Raw genomic sequence first — 18630 nt, 5'->3', positions numbered from 1 at the left:
CGATGTCTGCAGGCTCCAGAATTCTCCCCCCTGACGGTAGCAATGAGAAGAGGGCATGTCCTGGGTGATGGGGGTCCTGTATCATTGACTATGTCTGCAGGCTCCAGAACCTCCCCCCTGACGGTAGCAATGAGAAGAGGGCATGTCCTGGGTGATGGGGGTCCTGTATCATTGACGATGTCTGCAGGCTCCTGTACCTCCTCCCTGATGGTAGCAATGAGAAGAGGGCATGTCCTGGGTGGTGGGGGTCCTGTATCATTGACGATGTCTGCAGGCTCCTGTACCTCCTCCCTGACGGTAGCAATGAGAAGAGGGCATGTCCTGGGTGATGGGGGTCCTGTATCATTGACGATGTCTGCAGGCTCCTGTACCTCCTCCCTGATGGTGGCAATGAGAAGAGGGCATGTCCTGGGTGATGGGGGTCCTGTATCATTGACGATGTCTGCAGGCTCCTGTACCTCCTCCCTGATGGTGGCAATGAGAAGAGGGCATGTCCTGGGTGATGGGGGTCCTGTATCATTGACGATGTCTGCAGGCTCCTGTACCTCCTCCCTGATGGTGGCAATGAGAAGAGGGCATGTCCTGGGTGATGGGGGTCCTGTATCATTGATGATGTCTGCAGGCTCCTGTACCTCCTCCCTTATGGTGGCAATGAGAGGGCATGTCCTGGGTGATGGGGGTCCTGTATCATTGACCATGTCTTCAGGCTCCTGTACCTCCTCCCTGACGGTAGCAATAAGAGGGCATGTCCTGGGTGATGGGGGTCCTTAATGAAGGATGCCACTATTCTGAGGCATCACCTTTTGAAGATTTCCTGGTTGCTGGGGAGACTCATGCCCATGATGGAGCTGGTAGAGTATACAACCCTCTGCAGTACCCCTCCATACCAGACAGGGGGCGCAACCAGTTAGAATGCTCTCCGCAGTATGTACATTATAGAAATTTGCAAGTTTTGGTGATATAACAAGCCTCCTCAAACTCTGACTGAAATATAGACACTTCATCGTATCACCCTTTCTACTGCAGACCCCTCGATGAGGACTGGAGTGCATTCCCTCGACTTCTTCTTTCTCTTCCTGGTGGAGTTACACGGTGAAGGGTTTACAACATGATATTGTCAATACCACAGCAACCCACTGCTGCCAGTAACAAATGCACCAAGCACAAAAGGTCTGCAGTTCATGCTCTATGTGTTTTCAATAACACCAACTTTTTTTATACTTGTGCGCTTTGATCAAGGCACCTCAGCACTGAACTGGCTCATGGCTCCGGACTTGCTTTCAGGGACTTTGCAGTTCACGTTCTGAATGTTATTTGTTTACTTGTCTTTCTTTTAATTGTGTGTGCAATTTGTTCTTTTTTCACACAATGGGTGTTTGACAGTTTGTTGTGAGAGTTTGTTTTTAACTGGGTTTTATTGTGGTTCTTCCTTTTGTGGCTGCCTACAAGAAGACAAATCTCAAGATTGTATATAGTATACAAAATAAATATACTTTGAACCTTGAAAAGATCAACACTCCTGAATACAATCAGCATAAGGCCGTAAGACAAAGGAGCAGAATTTGGCTATTCAGCCCATTGAGTCTGCTCCACCACGGTTGATCTCAAACCCCTTCTCCTGCCTTCTCCCCATAACTTCATCAGGGCCCTCGCTACGCAAGGGCAGTTCCTTACTGAGAAATGGAAGAGCACAGGAACCCACAAGTCAGATTTGTTGTGGTTGTCCCAAAAAAAAATTGCACTCCACCGATCACACCATCCTACTATCAGACTCTCCATTTACTCTAGATTGCCCTTTCACACACCACTAGTTTTGCACTAAACTTTATATATATAACTTTATATATGTGTGTGTGTGTGTGTGTGTGTGTGTGCGTGTGTAATATATACACACACATGTACTTAGAAACACTGTATATTTCTTTCATTGTATTTTATACTATATTTTATGCCTTGCACTGTACTACTCCCATAAAACGACTTTCATATCATTAGTAACGATTCTGATTCCCATTCTACTGAGAAATTCAACTGGAACTAGGGTAGCAAAAGTCTCTTCACTTCCAATAAAATGAAAAAAAGATTGACAAAAATAAATTATTTTATAAAAACAGATCAACACGTTTCACTTACATAACATTCAACAGAAATTCATAGCAGTTCTTTAACATCCAGTGTTAGTGGAGTACAATATGATAAGAGGCATAGTGTGTGTGTTCAGCCAGAGACTTTCCTCGTGGAAATGGGTAATATCGGGAGAGAAAACTTTTCAGGTGATTTAAGGGAAGTATAGGGGGCATGTCAGCCGTATTTTTGTTTTACACTGAGAGTGGTGGGTGAGTGGAGCAAGCTGCCAGGGGCAGTGGTAAGGCAGACATATTCAGGAGGTTTAAGAGACTCTTAGATAGACACATGGTTAACAGAAAAATTGAGGGGTATGGGTGAGGGAAGGGTTAGATTGATCTTGAAGCAAGGTTAAAAAGTCAGCACAAGATTGTGGACCGAAGGGCCTGTACTGTGCTGTATTGTTCTGAGTAAGTGTTTAGCAATTCTCCTTGTGTTAGCTGATCCAACAGATGGTCCAAACAATGCAGATATTATCAGGATTGTTAAGTTCTGCAGCTGACATAAAGTTGGGAGCTTCTATCATAATCCTTCCTTGGGGACCCAATTAAGACGGAAGCCATTACCTGTGTTTAATGAGTTTGATGGGCAGTAGTAGACCCCTGTAACATGAAGTGTGCTTCAGGAAAAGGAGGATGGGTGAAGCTAATTGCTTTGCTTCCATTAGTGATGTCCCAGTGCTTTATGGGGTTATTGAAAGAGTTAAATTGATCTTGGATCTAGGCTAAATGGTCAGCATAACAGCAGGATGGGGTGGGTTCAGTTATACCTGACCTCGTCAAGTTTAAACGAGTAACCACATGAGCTTACACATATGCACAGACTTCACATCATGGGCACACACCATTTCAAATATCTTAACTTTGTTAGGTTTACACAAACGCAATACAAAAGTTCTTTATTTGGGTTTGTCGAGTTTTGAAAATACACTTTAACTTCTCACAGCCAGTGTAACCGGTTAAACCAGTATAACACTCGGACTCCACCCTTCATTAATGGATGGATTCTTAAGTCAGATATACCTTCAACTATTATACCTTTAACTATTTGTTGCACCTAAACAACAAGCCTACATGCAAAAGCAGGAAGTAACAAATCTCAGTACTCAAGGTGATGTAGAATCATACTGTTTAATTCTTAGATTAGATTAGATTGCCACCATAAAGGCACAGAAGGAATTTAAAAACTGGTAGTTTTACTGTTGAATGTTGAGTATATCTCCTCCATTTCATGCACGTTTTCTCTAACACAGCCACTCTCGAGTTAGAACAGTGATAAGAATTCTCTTGTCCCTAACTTTTAACTCTACCAGCCTCTGCATCCAGCATATCGCCCTCCACCATTGCCACTAGCTCCGAAGGGATCGCACCATCAGTCATAACTTTCCCACAACACCCAGCCACCCCCGTTTACTGTACAGACCACTCTCTTCACAACTCCCTGGTACACCCACCCCTCACTGTTCACTAGCACATTCCCCTGCAAACGCAGGGGGTGCAATACTTTCCCTTCACCTCCTCTTCTCATCACCATCCAGGGACCCAAGCAGCTCTTTGAGGTGAGACAAAATCTGCAATCTGGTCTATAACATTCAGTGGTCACAATGTGACCAAGTGTAGACTACGGGAGCATTCAGCAAAGCATCTGCTCTGTCTGCAACGTCCCACAATTTACATGTCTCAACCCTCCTTCCCCCTCCCCCCCAACTGCTCTTCATCCAATTGTGATGCTGCATCTCACGGAACACTGGCACATCCCTTTTGCCTCCAAAGATGCTATTTGTCAATGTTTACTTTTTTTGTCAATGTCATTTGTCAATGTTAACTGCAGTTTACTTTTCAACTTCAGATTCAAATATCTGCAGTCTCTTGCTTCCCCAATCACAGAATCTGATGGCAGAGTAGACTCAATGGGCCAAATGGCCTAATTCTGTTCCTACATCTTACTGTCTCGTATTCTTGATTGGTCAGGGCATGAGGGATATGGGTGGGGGAAGGTAGGATACTGGGGCTGAGAGGAAAAATGGATCAGCCGTGATGAAATAGCAGAGCAGATTCGTTGGCCTAATTCTGCTCCTATATCTTTATGGAAACAAAGAAACAGCAGACATTTTTATGAGAGCTCACCTTTCTGACTGTTGCCACACAGATAGCAGAGAGATTCAGAGGGTCGATTGCTTCCAGCTTCATCCCTTCCTGGAACCACTCGCCACTTTGGTCCACATCCTTTACCTAAAGATTGGGAGACACAAAACAATCACAACTGTTCAGCACAGACTAGATAGGCTGAAGAGCTTGCTTCTCTGTTGTAGTGCTCTATTCTTTTTAAAAAAAAGCAGAGGTGTTTTGTTTGTTTTAAAGCTCACTATTCACGTTGAACAAGTCTATTAAAGCATTATCATTGTACCAAGTATCTCATCTATCACAACTCACTCATTGTTTTTAAGCATTACACAGTCAAATTGCAACCTGCTGTGAAGTAATATACACTTCATTCAGCAGAGTTTTACTTTTAAAAACACATATAGCTTCAAAATATGAACACCATCAATTAAGCTAATGGAATCCTGATATTGCTCAGCCTTGAATCTAAACACGGTGAATTCCAGTTAATTGAGCCATCGGTTAACTGGGGCAGCCACTTATTTGGGACAACTCTTAAAGAGCAAAAACCAATCGATAAAATAACCAGGATTCCCTTCGTTCGTTTGGGACACTGTGCTACTTAACTGGATTAGGAGACTGCTGCTGAACATTTTCTAACTGCGTCAGTCACAAGCACGTGTGTGGCTGTTAGAGTGCTCATGCTTAGAGTGAACAGTTTTATCAGTTTACTGTGCTGGTGTTCAAAAAGCAGTCATTTTGTCACTGATAGCTGTAAGAGAATTCAAAGCAGTTTTGTTCACTGTGGTTTCAAGCATTTATGCTTGGAGCTGCCAGAAATGGCAGGGAGTGGAAATGAAACAATTTCACTACTTCAACAAGTTAGGAATTGTTAAGAATTTTGAAGGTATCTATGATCATCTTAAATGTTACAATGAAAATAGAGATTTAGAAGATGCAATCATCAAAAGCATTGTATGAAGGAAGTCCATTATTTGCACTAGGTGTCTACCCTGATTTTGTAGAACACAACAGCATACACTGGATGAGTCCTTCCATTGATAACTATTAGGAACTAATACTTTTTTATAGTATTGTATCTTTCAAATTTGTTCTGCATTTCATTTAATACATAATTTGTTACTCACTTAAACAGTGGGGTTTTTTTAATACCTTTTTAACTATTTCCATGAAGCTTCGGCTAATTGGGGAATCCGCTTAATTGGGCCCAAAAGTATTGATCCTGACGGGTCCCAATTAACTGAAACCCACTGTAGTAATTAGTACCTGCAGCTTTCCAGCACAGAACTTCTTACCTTTGCAAACAATTGTGCAGCAGCGTCACAGTGTCCTTCCTGCTTCTTTGAACCATCTGAAAGAAAAAGGAAGTTAGAAGTGTAATTAAACCTTGAGATGGTGTGCAGCCAAGCTGTACCTGGGATGACAATCATAAAATGTTAAACAAGATGCAAAGTACAACTTGGATGAAAGCCAATTTGCCACCAAGTTAAATAAAAACAAAGGTTCAGATTAATTCTCCCAAAGATAGGAAGTTCACAGCCAATATTTGCATAACACAGGCTTCAATAAGAGCCTCTCCCACCTCACTCTCCCTTTACCTCCTCCCTCACCCTGGCCCTGATGTCCATCACCTTCTTTTCCTTTGGTGCTGGTCTATTATCAGAGACCCTCTGCTATATCAGTGCACTGATAATGAACACGAACACACACACACAAAATCCTTCTGCAACAGCCTCACTGACAGGCTCTGCCATGCAGATTTTACACCCAAACTTGTTCAAAAAAAATACCAGTAACAACATTTGTTTCTAACCAAGGCAAGTGTCACAACCTCACCCATTCAATCTTCCATGAAGAAACTACCTACGCCCTCAGCTCATGGTGCCGCCACCTTTCAAAGCCTTTAGGTGCACACAGAGCTGACCAAGCCCAAAAGAATAAATTCCATCCTATAGTTTCCATAAAATGATTTGAACTTTGCTCTTACCTGACCGTTTGAACCTGTGTCCAATACTCCGTGACCAACCAATCGGATGAATGAGGGGGCTTAGCATGTGACACCAGAAATCATCAGTCCCGTCATCACACTCCTCATAAATCAGACGCAAACGACCTCCCACGATGCTTTCAACGACCGCTATCCGTGTTCGGCAGAGGTGCGTCTTATCCACAACTTCTACACGCATGGCAGTTTTGAAAGGATACTGCATGCTCTCAACAACCTGTAAAACACTGGAACATCAGTGAAGAGAAGCAACCACATTTGTTTGCCTGAAGCACTATATTGAGCTGACCAGAAATAAACACAGTACTCTAACCAGGGCCTTGTAGAGCTGCAATGTTACCTCGCAGCTCTTGAATGCAATCCCCTGACGAACGATGGTCAGCACACTACACGCCGTATAGGATAAAGGATACAGGTTTAAAAGGGGTGCACAAGCAGAGCATTAGGAGCATAGGTGCACGTCATAGAAAGTGAGAGTAGGTTGAAGAAATGGTTAATAAAGCAATGAATGTGACAATAGATGACAAAATCTAACCTTTGTAGAAAACCAGCATCAGTTAACGGTAAACAAATTCAAATCTAATTTTATTACTTAAAGGATGTGGTAACACTGGACAGGAACAAGAATTGTTCCTGCATTGAGGAACATTGTTACAAAGATTGACAAGAGGAGCAGAGACTGTTTTCTTTGGAGGAGAATTAAGGCCTGATGGAAATATATAATGTGATGAGGGGTCAGGGCAGGTTACTTGGTTAGAGGCCATTTCTCATCACCCAGGACATGCTCTCTGCAACATTATCTCATGGCTCTTGAACTCAATTCCCTTGACTAATGAAGGCCATCACACCATAAACCTTTTATCCCACCCTGTCAATTTGCATACCAACTTTGAGGGATCTAAGAATATGGGCCCCAAGATCCCGCTGCTCCTCCACACTGCCAAGAAACATACCATAAACATCATTGCCCTTGGGTTTAAAAACTACCCACACTGGGGACAAGCTGCAGAATCACAGACAAGGCTCATAAATGTGGTAGGAAAACCGAGAGCAGATTGACAGCACAGCAACACGAGAAGAAACAAGGAGAAATTATTTAAAGATTAAAGATTTGTCTTATTTGTCACATGTTCAATGAAACATAAAGTGAAGTGCATTGTTTTGGATCAAATCAAATTGGCAAGGATTGTGCTGGGGTCACCACACTTCTACCAGCAACATAGCACGCGCACCACTTACTAACCCTAACTCATACGTCTTTGGAATATGGAAGGAAACCAGAGCTCCCGGAGGAAACTCACATGGTCATGGGGAGAAAGTACAAACTCCTAACAGACAACGAATTGAACCCCAATCACTGATCCTGTAAAACACTGCACTAACTGCTAGGCTACCACATCACCGCACATTGAATGAATTATGATTGAGAATAATTCAAATTCATGGTGTCCCTAAGGCAGCCCAGCGTCGAGTTCAACACTGACTGGCTACTCAGGACACCTCTGGTACCAAGCCATACTGTTGCTTTGGATTATCAGCTGCATGGAGAGGAGGAGTTTGCTGCATGGGAACAGCTTGTTTTCCATTTGTACTGCCCTGGCTCACGCAGACAGCTAGGATGCAACATCCATGGTGGGCCCTGATCAATGGAGGGCCTACTAATTCAATGCTGCTGAGTGAGGAGATGGGTTTAGGAAGCAGGCAACCTACCTGTGTGCGGAAGTCCGGTGGAAGAGTCTTTGCACCAGTTAATCTTTTCACAAGGAAAGCTTTCCAGTTTGTGTATTTATGTTGGATAGCTGGGGAAGTAATAGAGCAAGAATTACACAGGAAATTCTGTATTTAAGCAGTGCTCCGTATCACTTATAGTAAATCATGTTCTCGGTATTATTCATTTATTTATTATTTGTTTTGTATTTGCAATCTGTATTCTTTTGCACATGGGTTGCTTGTCAGTCTTTGTGTGTAGTTTTTCATTAATTCTATTGTATTTGTTCTAGTGTGAATGCCTGCAAAAATGAGAATCTCAGGGTAGTATATGGTGACATATACATACTTTCATTATAAACTTATTGTGAACTTTGAATCATATTGCTAGAGGAGTTTCCACCCAGAATACTTGTGAATTTAGCAGAAGAAACAGAGCTTTCCATGCTCATACATGTTGCAGTTTGATATTCGGGGAAGCACAGCAGCATCTCTACTTCCACAGCAGTTTGCAAAGATTCGGCATGACATCTAAAACTGAGAAACTTCTATAGGTGTGTGATTGACTGGTTGCATCACAGCCTGGTATGGAAACACCAATTCCCTTGAATGGAAAATTCTACAAAAAGCAGCAGATACAGCCCAGTCGATCACAGATGAAACCCTCCCCACCACTGAGCACATCTACACAAAGCGCTGTCGCTGGAAAGCAACGTCCATCGTCAAGGACCCCACCACACAGGCCACGCTCTCTTCACACTGCTGCCATTGGGAGGGTGGTACAGGAGCTTAGGACTCACTCCACAGGTTCAGGAACAGTTATTACCCCTCAAACATCAGGCTCTTATATCAAAGGGGACAACTTCACTTGCCCCATCACTGAACTGTTCCCACACCTGATGGACTCAGTTTCGAGGACTCTTCATCTCATGTTCCTGATATTTATTATTGTCTTTCTTTTAGTATTTGCACAGCTTGTTGTCTTTTGCACACTGGTTGATTGCCCAAGTTATTGCCGTCTTTCATTAATTCCATTATGGTTATTATTCTATTATGGACTTGTGTATGCCCACAAGAAAATGAATCTCAGGGTTGTATATGGTGACGCATGTACTTTGATAATAAATTTATTTTGAACTTTGAGGTTGTGGAAAAAACACTTTGCAAACATACCTAAATTAAACAATTGTCAGCTAAAGTGGCTTGAGAATGGCAAAGAAATTCTGACGTGGAAATCAAGTGTGAAGACAGCCAGCAATGATAGAGCAAAATGAACAGACAGGAAGAAGTATGAAATCTACAAATTTCACAAGAGTCTGAAGGCATTCACGGAGCAGATCATGGTGGTATTTGGAAACAGAGTGAGGGTTGTGAATGCAATTTGAAGAGGTTCAGAGTGTCAGGACAAACCAACCCAAATCAAGGTGATGGAAGCATGAAATGGAATAAAAAACATCAATGACAAAGGTAAACAGTCTCAAAGTAAATTTGTTATGTGTTGACATATACTATCTTGAGACTCATTTTCTTGCTGACATATGTGGGACAGAAATACAACAGAATTTATGAAAAATTATGCAAAAGCAATGATTGTGCAAATAAAAAATTATACTGAGAACATCAGCTGTAAAGAGTCCTTGAAAGTGAGTCTGTAGTTCACAAAATCAGTTCAGTGCTGAGGTGAATGAAGTTATCCCCTCTGGTTCAGGAGCCTGACGGTTGGAGGGTAATAACTGACCCTGAACCTGGTGGTGTGGGACTCAAGGCTCTTGTACCACCTGCCCAATGGTAGTTGTGAGAAAGGAGCATGGCCTTGGTAGTGGGGACCTTTAGTGATGGATACTGCTTTCTTGTGGCAGCACACCATGTACTTAATGGCGAAGAAGGCTTTGCCTGTGATGGACTGGCCTGACTAAATGGAAGACCTGCCAGGTGACAGTTGTGGAAAAGGTGTGCTCTCTATGTGTGACCATGAGGTCCTGCAGAAGAATGGATAGAGACAGTCATAACCGATATTTGTAATATAGATTGGTAATGAAGAGGATGAAGGGAGTCAGTCCATGGCCTCCTCTATTGCCATGTTGAGGCCACTCTCACGTTACTCTCACATTGGAGCAGCAATTCATTCCACCTGAGTAGCCTCCAACCTGATGGCATGAACGTTGATTTCTCTAACTTCTCCCCCCCCCTCCAATTCTCTCTTTTTCCATTCCCCATTCTGGTTCCCCTCTCACTCCTCTTCTCTCCACTTGTACATTACTTCCTCCTGGTTCCCCTCCCATGGCACACTGTCCTTCATCAGGTTTCTTTATCAGCCCCTCAGCTCTTCCACCTACCCCCTCCCAGATTTTTACTTCATCACCCCTTCCCCACCCACCCACCTTTACCCTCACCTACCACCTGCCAACGTGTACCCCTTACCCTCACGAATCACCTGCCAATGTGTACTCTTAACCCTCACCTATCACCTGTGAACGTGTACCCCTTACCCTCACCTACCACCTGCTTCCTTCCTTTCCAATCCTGATGAAGGGTCTGAGTCCTAAACGTCAACTGTTTATTCCCCTCCACAGATACTGCCCAACTGGCTGAGTTCAGGCATTTTTTGTGTTTTGCTGAAGATTTTCAGCATCTGCCAAATCATGCACGTAACAGAAATGCCAGCCTCCTTAGTGTTCCTCAGACGACAACGTTCTCACTTCATAGTTGCAAACAAGCATTTCAGAGAGAAACAAGCTCAGAGGTAGCAATGGATTTCAAAGTGAGGGCTGCAGCTCCGCCGGCTCTATCATAGACACCTGATGCCCCAGCATCAAGGACATCTTCCAAAGGTGATGCTTCAGAAAAGCAGTGTTGACCCAAATAGACAGCACAACACAACTGCCCCAATTAACTGGAATCCACTGTACATTTCTCTTTTCATGTTGTAGTATATTTTGTGTATTGCACCGTACTGCTACCATAAAACAAATTTCACATGTCAGTAATGATAGGAGCAGAATCAGGCCATTCAGCCCATTGAGTCTGTTCTGTCATTCCATCATGGCCGATTTACTATCCTTCTCAACCCCAATTCTGGTTCTGAAAAACATTCAGCTTTCAGTCCACCTGACAGAAACAACACAAGAGAGTCTCACACAGGAATATAACCAGAGATCTGCACTGGTCGCAGAACACTTACTGCGAGGGGTTACTAAAGGCTTGCCACTAGTTGCACACCAGCCGACTGGATGAACATCGGAACCGCAGATGTTACACCAAAAGTCAAGGCTAGAATCATTGTCAAAGCCTTCATATCGAAGCAAAGCCTTATAACCTGCAAAAGAACAAAAATATTCTTGAGTCCAGGACAGAAAATCTTAATGTCTCATAATACAAGTTATCACTGAACATATGCAGTAATGGTGGGAAGGCCAAGATTTCCAGTGCAGACTACAAGATTTTAGCTTTATTTGTCATTTATACATTGCAACATTAAAACATACAGTAAAATTTGCCATTTCTCTGTCAATAACCAGCATAAGTGAGTATATAGACATTAAGAGGATGTGCTGGAGCTTTTGGAAAGTATCAAGTTGGATAAGTCACTGGGACTGGATTAAATATACCCCAGACTACTGTGGGAGGCAAGGGAGGAGATTGCTGAGCCTCTGGTAATGATCTTTGCATCATCAATGGGGACAGGAGAGGTTCTGGAGGATTGGAGGGTTGTGGATGTTGTTCCTTTATTCAAGAAAAGGAGTAGAGATAGCCCAGGAAATTATAGACCAGTGAGACTTACTTCAGTGGTTGATAAGTTGATGGAGAAGAACCTGAGAGTCAGGATTTATGAACATTTGGAGAGGCATAATATGATTAGGAATAGTCAGCATGGCTTTGTCAAAGGCAAGTTGTGATTTATGAGCCTAATTGAATTTTTTGAGGATATGACTAAACACATTGATGAAGGTAGAGAGGTAGATGTAGTGTATATGGATTTCAGCAAGGCATTTGACGAAGTACCCCATGCAAGGCTTATTGAGAAAGTAAGGAGGAATGGGATCCAAGGGGATATTGGTTTGTGGATCCAGAACTGGCTTGCCCACAGAAGGCAAAGAGTGGTTGTAGACAGGTCATATTCTGCATGGAGGTTGGTAACAGTGGTGTGCCTCAGGGTTCTGTTCTAGGACCCCCTACTCTTCCTGATTTTTATAAATGATCTGGATGAGGAAGTGGAGGGATGGGTTAGTAAGTTTGCAGATGACACAAAGGTTGGGTGTGTTGTGGATAGTGTGGAGGGCTGTCAGAGGTTACAATGGGACATTGATAGGATGCAAAACTAGGCTGAGAAGTGGCAGATGGAGTTCAACCCAGGTAAGTGTGAGGTGGTTCATTTTGGTAGGTCAAATATGATGGCAGAATATAGTATTAATGGTAAGACTCTTGGCAGTGTGGAGGATCAGAGGGAACTTGGGGTCCGAGTCCATAGGACACTCAAAAGATGCTGCGTAGGTTGACTGCGTGTTAAAAAGGCGTACGGTGCATTGGCCTTTATTAACCATGGGATTGAGTTCAAGTGCTGAGAGGTAATGTTACAGCTATATAGGACACTGGTCAGACCCCACTTGGGAGTACTGTGCTCAATTCTGGTCGCCTCACTACAGGAAGGATGTGGAAACTACAGAAAGGATGCAGAGGAGATTTACAAGGATGTTGCCTGGATTGGGGAGCATGCCTTATGAGAATAGATTGAGTGAACTTGGCCTTTTTTGCTTGGAGCAACGGAGGACGAGAGGTGACCTGATAGAGGTGTAAAAGATGATGAGAGGCATTGATCCTGTGGATAGTCAGAGGCTTTTTCCCAGGGCTGAAATGGCTAGCATGACACGCCACAGTTTTAAGGTGCTTGGAAATAGGGACAGAGGATATGTCAGGGGTTAAATTTTCTTTTAAAACGCAGGGAGTGGTGAGTGCATGGAATGGGCTGCCAACAACGGTGGTGGAGGCAGATACGATAGGGTCTTCTAAGAGACTCCGGGATAGGTACATGGAGCTTAGAAAATTAGAGGGCTACGGATAACCCGGGGTAATTTCTAAAGCAATTACATGTTCAGCAGTAGCATTGTGGGCCGAAGGGCCTGTATTGTGCTGTAGGTTTTCTATGTTTCTATGTTCTACAATCTGAGGACTTATAACATCCTTAACACAGGAGAGGTACCAAGAGGATTGGAGGACAGCCAATGTTGTTCCGCTGTTGAAAAAAAGGCTCTGAATAGAAATCAGGAATGCATAAGTTGGTGAGTCTGAATTGAGTAGAGGGAAAGTTACTGGAACCTATTCGAAGGGACTTATAGACATGGACCGATTAAGGATGCTGAGCATGGCTTCGTGCACGGTAGGTCATATCTAACCAATTTTGAGGAGTCTTTCCAGGAAGGTAGCGGGAAAGTTGATAAAGGCAAGGCAGTGGATGTTGTCCACGTGGAGTGTGATAAAGCATTTGACAAGGTCTCACACGGGAGGCTGGTCAAGGAGGCTCAGTTGCTCATCATTCAGGATGAGGTAGTGAAATGGATTAGACAATCGACTTGTGGGAGAAGCCAGAGAGCGGCAGTAGAGAGTTTCCTCTCTGACTGGTGGCCTGTGACTAGTGGAGTGCCGCAGGGATCAGCGTTGGCTCTGTTGTTGTTTGTCATCTTTATCACTGATCTGGATGATAATATGGTAAACTGGATCAGTAAATTTGCAGATGACACCAAGAATGGCCATGTACTGGACAGGGAGGAAAGTTATCATGGCTTGCAGAGGGATTTGCATTAGCTGGAAAATGTGCTGAAAGATGCCAGATGGAATTTAATGTGAGATTTTGTGCTTTAGTAGGACCAACCAGGGCAGGTCTTACACAATGAACAGTAGGGCACTGAGGGGTGTGGTAGAACAAAGGGATCTAGGAATACAAGTCCATAATTCATTGAAAGTGGCATCACGTAGATAAGGTCGTAAAGGAAGCTTTTAGCGCACTGGCCTTCATAAATCAATGTATTGAATAGAGGAAATGGAATGGTTTGTTGAAGTTGTATAAGACATTGTTGAAGCCTAATATGGAGTACTGTCTGCAGTTTTGGTCACCCCCCTACAGCAAAGATGTAAAGAAGGTTGAAAGAGAGCAGAGGAAGATTACAAGGATGTTGCCAGGTCTGGAGTATCCGAGTTATAAGGAAGGATTGAATAGGTTTGGACTGTATTCTTTAGTGTAGAAGACCGAGGGGAGTGAGAATGTGGAACAAACTGCCAGCGCAAGTGATGCACGCAAGCTTGATTTCAACGTTTAAGAGAAGTTTGGATAGGTACATGGATGGTAGGGGTATGGAGGGCTACGGTCCCAGTGCAGATCAATGTGAGTAGGCAGCTTAAGTGGTTTCGGCATGCCTAGATGAGCCACAGGGCCTGTTTCTGTGCTGTATTCAATGACTCTCTGTGCAGTACATAAGTGTCACCGAGCTTTTGGTGCCAACGTGGCGGGCCCACAATCCATGAGCCCTAACATACATGTCTTTGGAGGAAACCCATGTGGTCATGGTGAGAACATACAAACTCCTTACAAAGTGTGGTTGAACTCTAGCCCCAAATGATAACCACTGACACTGTACAGGAACTGCGCCAACTGCTGAAGTACCATGCTGTCTAACTGATTTTAAATGGATTTTCGATGACATGTCCAAGATCTGCCCCCAAATCTCACCATCAAGCTAACGTACCAACAATATTTATATATATCCAGGAAAGAACAAAACCCTTACCACACACTGACACCCACACCCAAGCCTCAGCTGCTGAGTATTTACTTCAATTTAGTTCTCAGACTAGAAGATCTCTGCAATATTTATGGAGTCAGATTTTAAAATGAAGGACAATTATGTAATTATGCAATGTTGGCTCTAGACCCGTATGTTATATTGGTGCACAGGCAACAACGTAGCACTCTTACTGCCTACAAAGTAATAAGAAGGAAAATAATTTTAAAATTCCTATCTCAATTACAGCACAATTTCTTAAAGTGCCTATCCTCAGCAATCAGAGCTGGGACAGGCATGTCTCCACACCGTTTGATGGTTTACTTGTGATCTGGAGGACACCAACATCTTGCTACTTGAGGAAGACAGTTTTTAAAGAGATTTTTATGAAGATTAGCTTCATTTGTCACATATACATTGAAAAATGCAGTGAAATGCATCATTTGCACCAATGACCAACACAGCCCGAGGTTGTGCCTGAGCAGCCGACATCCAGTGCCAACAAGTCACTCACCCTAACCTGTACGACTTTGGAATGTGGGAAGAAACAGGAGAACCCGGAGAAAACCCATGGAGTCACGGGGAGAACACATGAACGTCAGGTTTAAACCCCCAATTGCTGACACTGTAAAGTATTAAGCTAACCACTATGCTACTGTGCCGCGATTCTTTCCTAATTCCCCAGCGAAAATAACCAAGATCCAGTTCAACAGAATAAGGAAGTAGCAAAATAAACAATTATTCAACCGCTCCAATCACATGAGAAATTAGAATTGAACAATGTCTCAAGTTCAGAGGCAAAGTGTTGTTTGCTTGTACCTGCTAACTTGATGATGCCAGCGATCCAGAAGACTTTGGTAGGCAGGTTACAATCAGTGTTGGGGACTTCCACTCTCACACCCTCCGCAATATCTCCCCAGTGACTTCCCATAGGCACCTGTTCAGTAACACAAGCATGAAGATCACTTTGCCTAAATTCTACTTGATGGTGCAGTTCTGAAGTCAGCACACATTTTGCAATTAAACACACAAAATGCTGGAGGAACTCAGCAGGTTAGGCAGCGTCTCTGGAGAGGAATAAACAGTCAATGTTTCAGGCAAGACCTTTGCTTTCCTAAAAATTAACTGACCAATCCTCCCCTTTCCCCCTTCTCTTTTCCCATTCCGGTTCCCCTCTCACCCTTCCTTTCCCTTCACCTCCTTCTGCTTCCCTCTCACCCCTTCCCCTCACCACCTTCTCATTCCCTCTCACCCCTTCCCCTCACCTCCCTCTCGTTCCCTCTCACCCCTTCCCCTCACCTGCCCATCACCACCCTCTCGTTCCCTCTCACCGCTTCCCCCACCACCCTCTTGTTCCCTCTCACCCCTTCCCCTCACCACCCTCTCGTTCCCTCTCACCCCTTCCCCTCACCTCCCTCTCGTTCCCTCTCACCCCTTCCCCTCACCTGCCCATCACCACCCTCTCGTTCCCTCTCACCGCTTCCCCCACCACCCTCTTGTTCCCTCACCCCTTCCCCTCACCACCCTCTCGTTCTCTCTCACCCCTTCCCCTCACCTGCCCATCACCACCCTCTCGTTCTCTCTCACCCCTTCCCCTCACCTGCCCATCACCACCCTCTCGTTCCCTCTCACCGCTTCCCCCACCACCCTCTTGTTCCCTCTCACCCCTTCCCCTCACCACCCTCTCGTTCCCTCTCACCCCTTCCCCTCACCACCCTCTCGTTCCCTCTCACCCCTTCCCCTCACCTCCCTCTCGTTCCCTCTCACCCCTTCCCCTCACCTGCCCATCACCACCCTCTCGTTCCCTCTCACCGCTTCCCCCACCACCCTCTTGTTCCCTCACCGCTTCCCCTCACCACCCTCTCGTTCTCTCTCACCCCTTCCTCTCACCTGCCCATCACCATCCTCTCGTTCCCTCTCACCCCTTCCCCTCACCTGCCCATCACCATCCTCTCGTTCCCTCTCACACCTTCCCCTCACCTGCCCATCACCACCCTCTCGTTCCCTCTCACCCCTTCCCCCACCACCCTCTTGTTCCCTCTCACCCCTTCCCCTCACCACCCTCTCGTTCCCTCTCACCCCTTCCCCTCACCTCCCTCTCGTTCCCTCTCACGCCTTCCCCTCACCTGCCCATCACCACCCTCTCGTTCCCTCTCACCCCTTCCCCTCACCACCCTCTCGTTCCCTCTCACCCCTTCCCCTCACCTCCCTCTCGTTCCCTCTCACCCCTTCCCCTCACCTGCCCATCACCACCCTCTCGTTCCCTCTCACCGCTTCCCCCACCACCCTCTCGTTCCCTCTCACCCCTTCCCCTCACCTCCCTCTCGTTCCCTCTCACCCCTTCCCCTCACCTGCCCATCACCACCCTCTCGTTCCCTCTCACCCCTTCCCCTCACCTGCCCATCACCACCCTCTCGTTCCCTCTCACCCCTTCCCCTCACCTGCCCATCACCACCCTCTCGTTCCCTCTCACGCCTTCCCCTCACCTGCCCATCACCACCCTCTCGTTCCCTCTCACCCCTTCCCCTCACCACCCTCTCGTTCCCTCTCACCCCTTCCCCTCACCTCCTTCTCGTTCCCTCTCACTCCTTCCCCTCACCTGCCCATCACCACCCTCTCGTTCCCTCTCACCCCTTCCCCTCACCTGCCCATCACCACCCTCTCGTTCCCTCTCACCGCTTCCCCCACCACCCTCTTGTTCCCTCACCCCTTCCCCTCACCACCCTCTCGTTCCCTCTCACCCCTTCCCCTCACCACCCTCTCGTTCCCTCTCACCCCTTCCCCTCACCTGCCCATCACCACCCTCTCGTTCCCTCTCACCCCTTCCCCTCACCTGCCCATCACCACCCTCTCGTTCCCTCTCACCGCTTCCCCCACCACCCTCTTGTTCCCTCACCCCTTCCCCTCACCACCCTCTCGTTCCCTCTCACCCCTTCCCCTCACCACCCTCTCGTTCCCTCTCACCCCTTCCCCTCACCTGCCCATCACCACCCTCTCGTTCCCTCTCACCCCTTCCCCTCACCACCCTCTCGTTCCCTCTCACCCCTTCCCCTCACCTCCCTCTCGTTCCCTCTCACCCCTTCCCCTCACCTGACCATCACCACCCTCTCGTTCCCTCTCACCGCTTCCCCCACCACCCTCTCGTTCCCTCTCACCCCTTCCCCTCACCTCCCTCTCGTTCCCTCTCACCCCTTCCCCTCACCTGCCCATCACCACCCTCTCGTTCCCTCTCACCCCTTCCCCTCACCTGCCCATCACCCCATCTCGTTCCCTCTCACCCCTTCCCCTCACCTGCCCATCACCACCCTCTCGTTCCCTCTCACCCCTTCCCCTCACCTGCCCATCACCACCCTCTCGTTCCCTCTCACCTCTTCCCCTCACCTGCCCATCACCACCCTCTCGTTCCCTCTCACCCCTTCCCCTCACCACCCTCTCGTTCCCTCTCACCTCTTCCCCTCACCTGCCCATCACCACCCTCTCGTTCCCTCTCACCTCTTCCCCTCACCTGCCCATCACCACCCTCTCGTTCCCTCTCACCTCTTCCCCTCACCTGCCCATCACCACCCTCTCGTTCCCTCTCACCCCTTCCCCTCACCACCCTCTCGTTCCCTCTCACCTCTTCCCCTCACCTGCCCATCACCACCCTCTCGTTCCCTCTCACCTCTTCCCCTCACCTGCCCATCACCACCCTCTCGTTCCCTCTCACCCCTTCCCCTCACCACCCTCTCGTTCCCTCTCACCTCTTCCCCTCACCTGCCCATCACCACCCTCTCGTTCCCTCTCACCCCTTCCCCTCACCACCCTCTCGTTCCCTCTCACCCCTTCCCCTCACCTCCCTCTCGTTCCCTCTCACCCCTTCCCCTCACCTGACCATCACCACCCTCTCGTTCCCTCTCAC

General features: G+C 46.3%; 1 protein-coding gene across 1 annotated transcript in view; it reads right to left on the bottom strand.

Annotated features, from left to right (window-relative positions):
- The window catches only part of mbtd1 (mbt domain containing 1), a 68996-nt gene that overhangs the window by 26720 nt on the left and 23646 nt on the right, over positions 1 to 18630 (bottom strand). Inside the window, exons 6-11 of the mRNA XM_059948177.1 lie at positions 15552 to 15669; positions 11141 to 11275; positions 7963 to 8051; positions 6235 to 6469; positions 5543 to 5598; positions 4251 to 4355 (exon numbers count right to left, since the gene is read on the bottom strand). Coding sequence (XP_059804160.1) covers positions 4251 to 4355; positions 5543 to 5598; positions 6235 to 6469; positions 7963 to 8051; positions 11141 to 11275; positions 15552 to 15669 — 738 coding nt within the window. The remainder of the gene's footprint in view (positions 1 to 4250; positions 4356 to 5542; positions 5599 to 6234; positions 6470 to 7962; positions 8052 to 11140; positions 11276 to 15551; positions 15670 to 18630) is intronic.

The sequence above is a fragment of the Hypanus sabinus genome, chromosome 23 (genome assembly GCF_030144855.1).
Source record: "Hypanus sabinus isolate sHypSab1 chromosome 23, sHypSab1.hap1, whole genome shotgun sequence".
NCBI lineage: Eukaryota > Metazoa > Chordata > Chondrichthyes > Myliobatiformes > Dasyatidae > Hypanus > Hypanus sabinus.
This window is presented reverse-complemented; position numbering and strand designations above follow the sequence as displayed.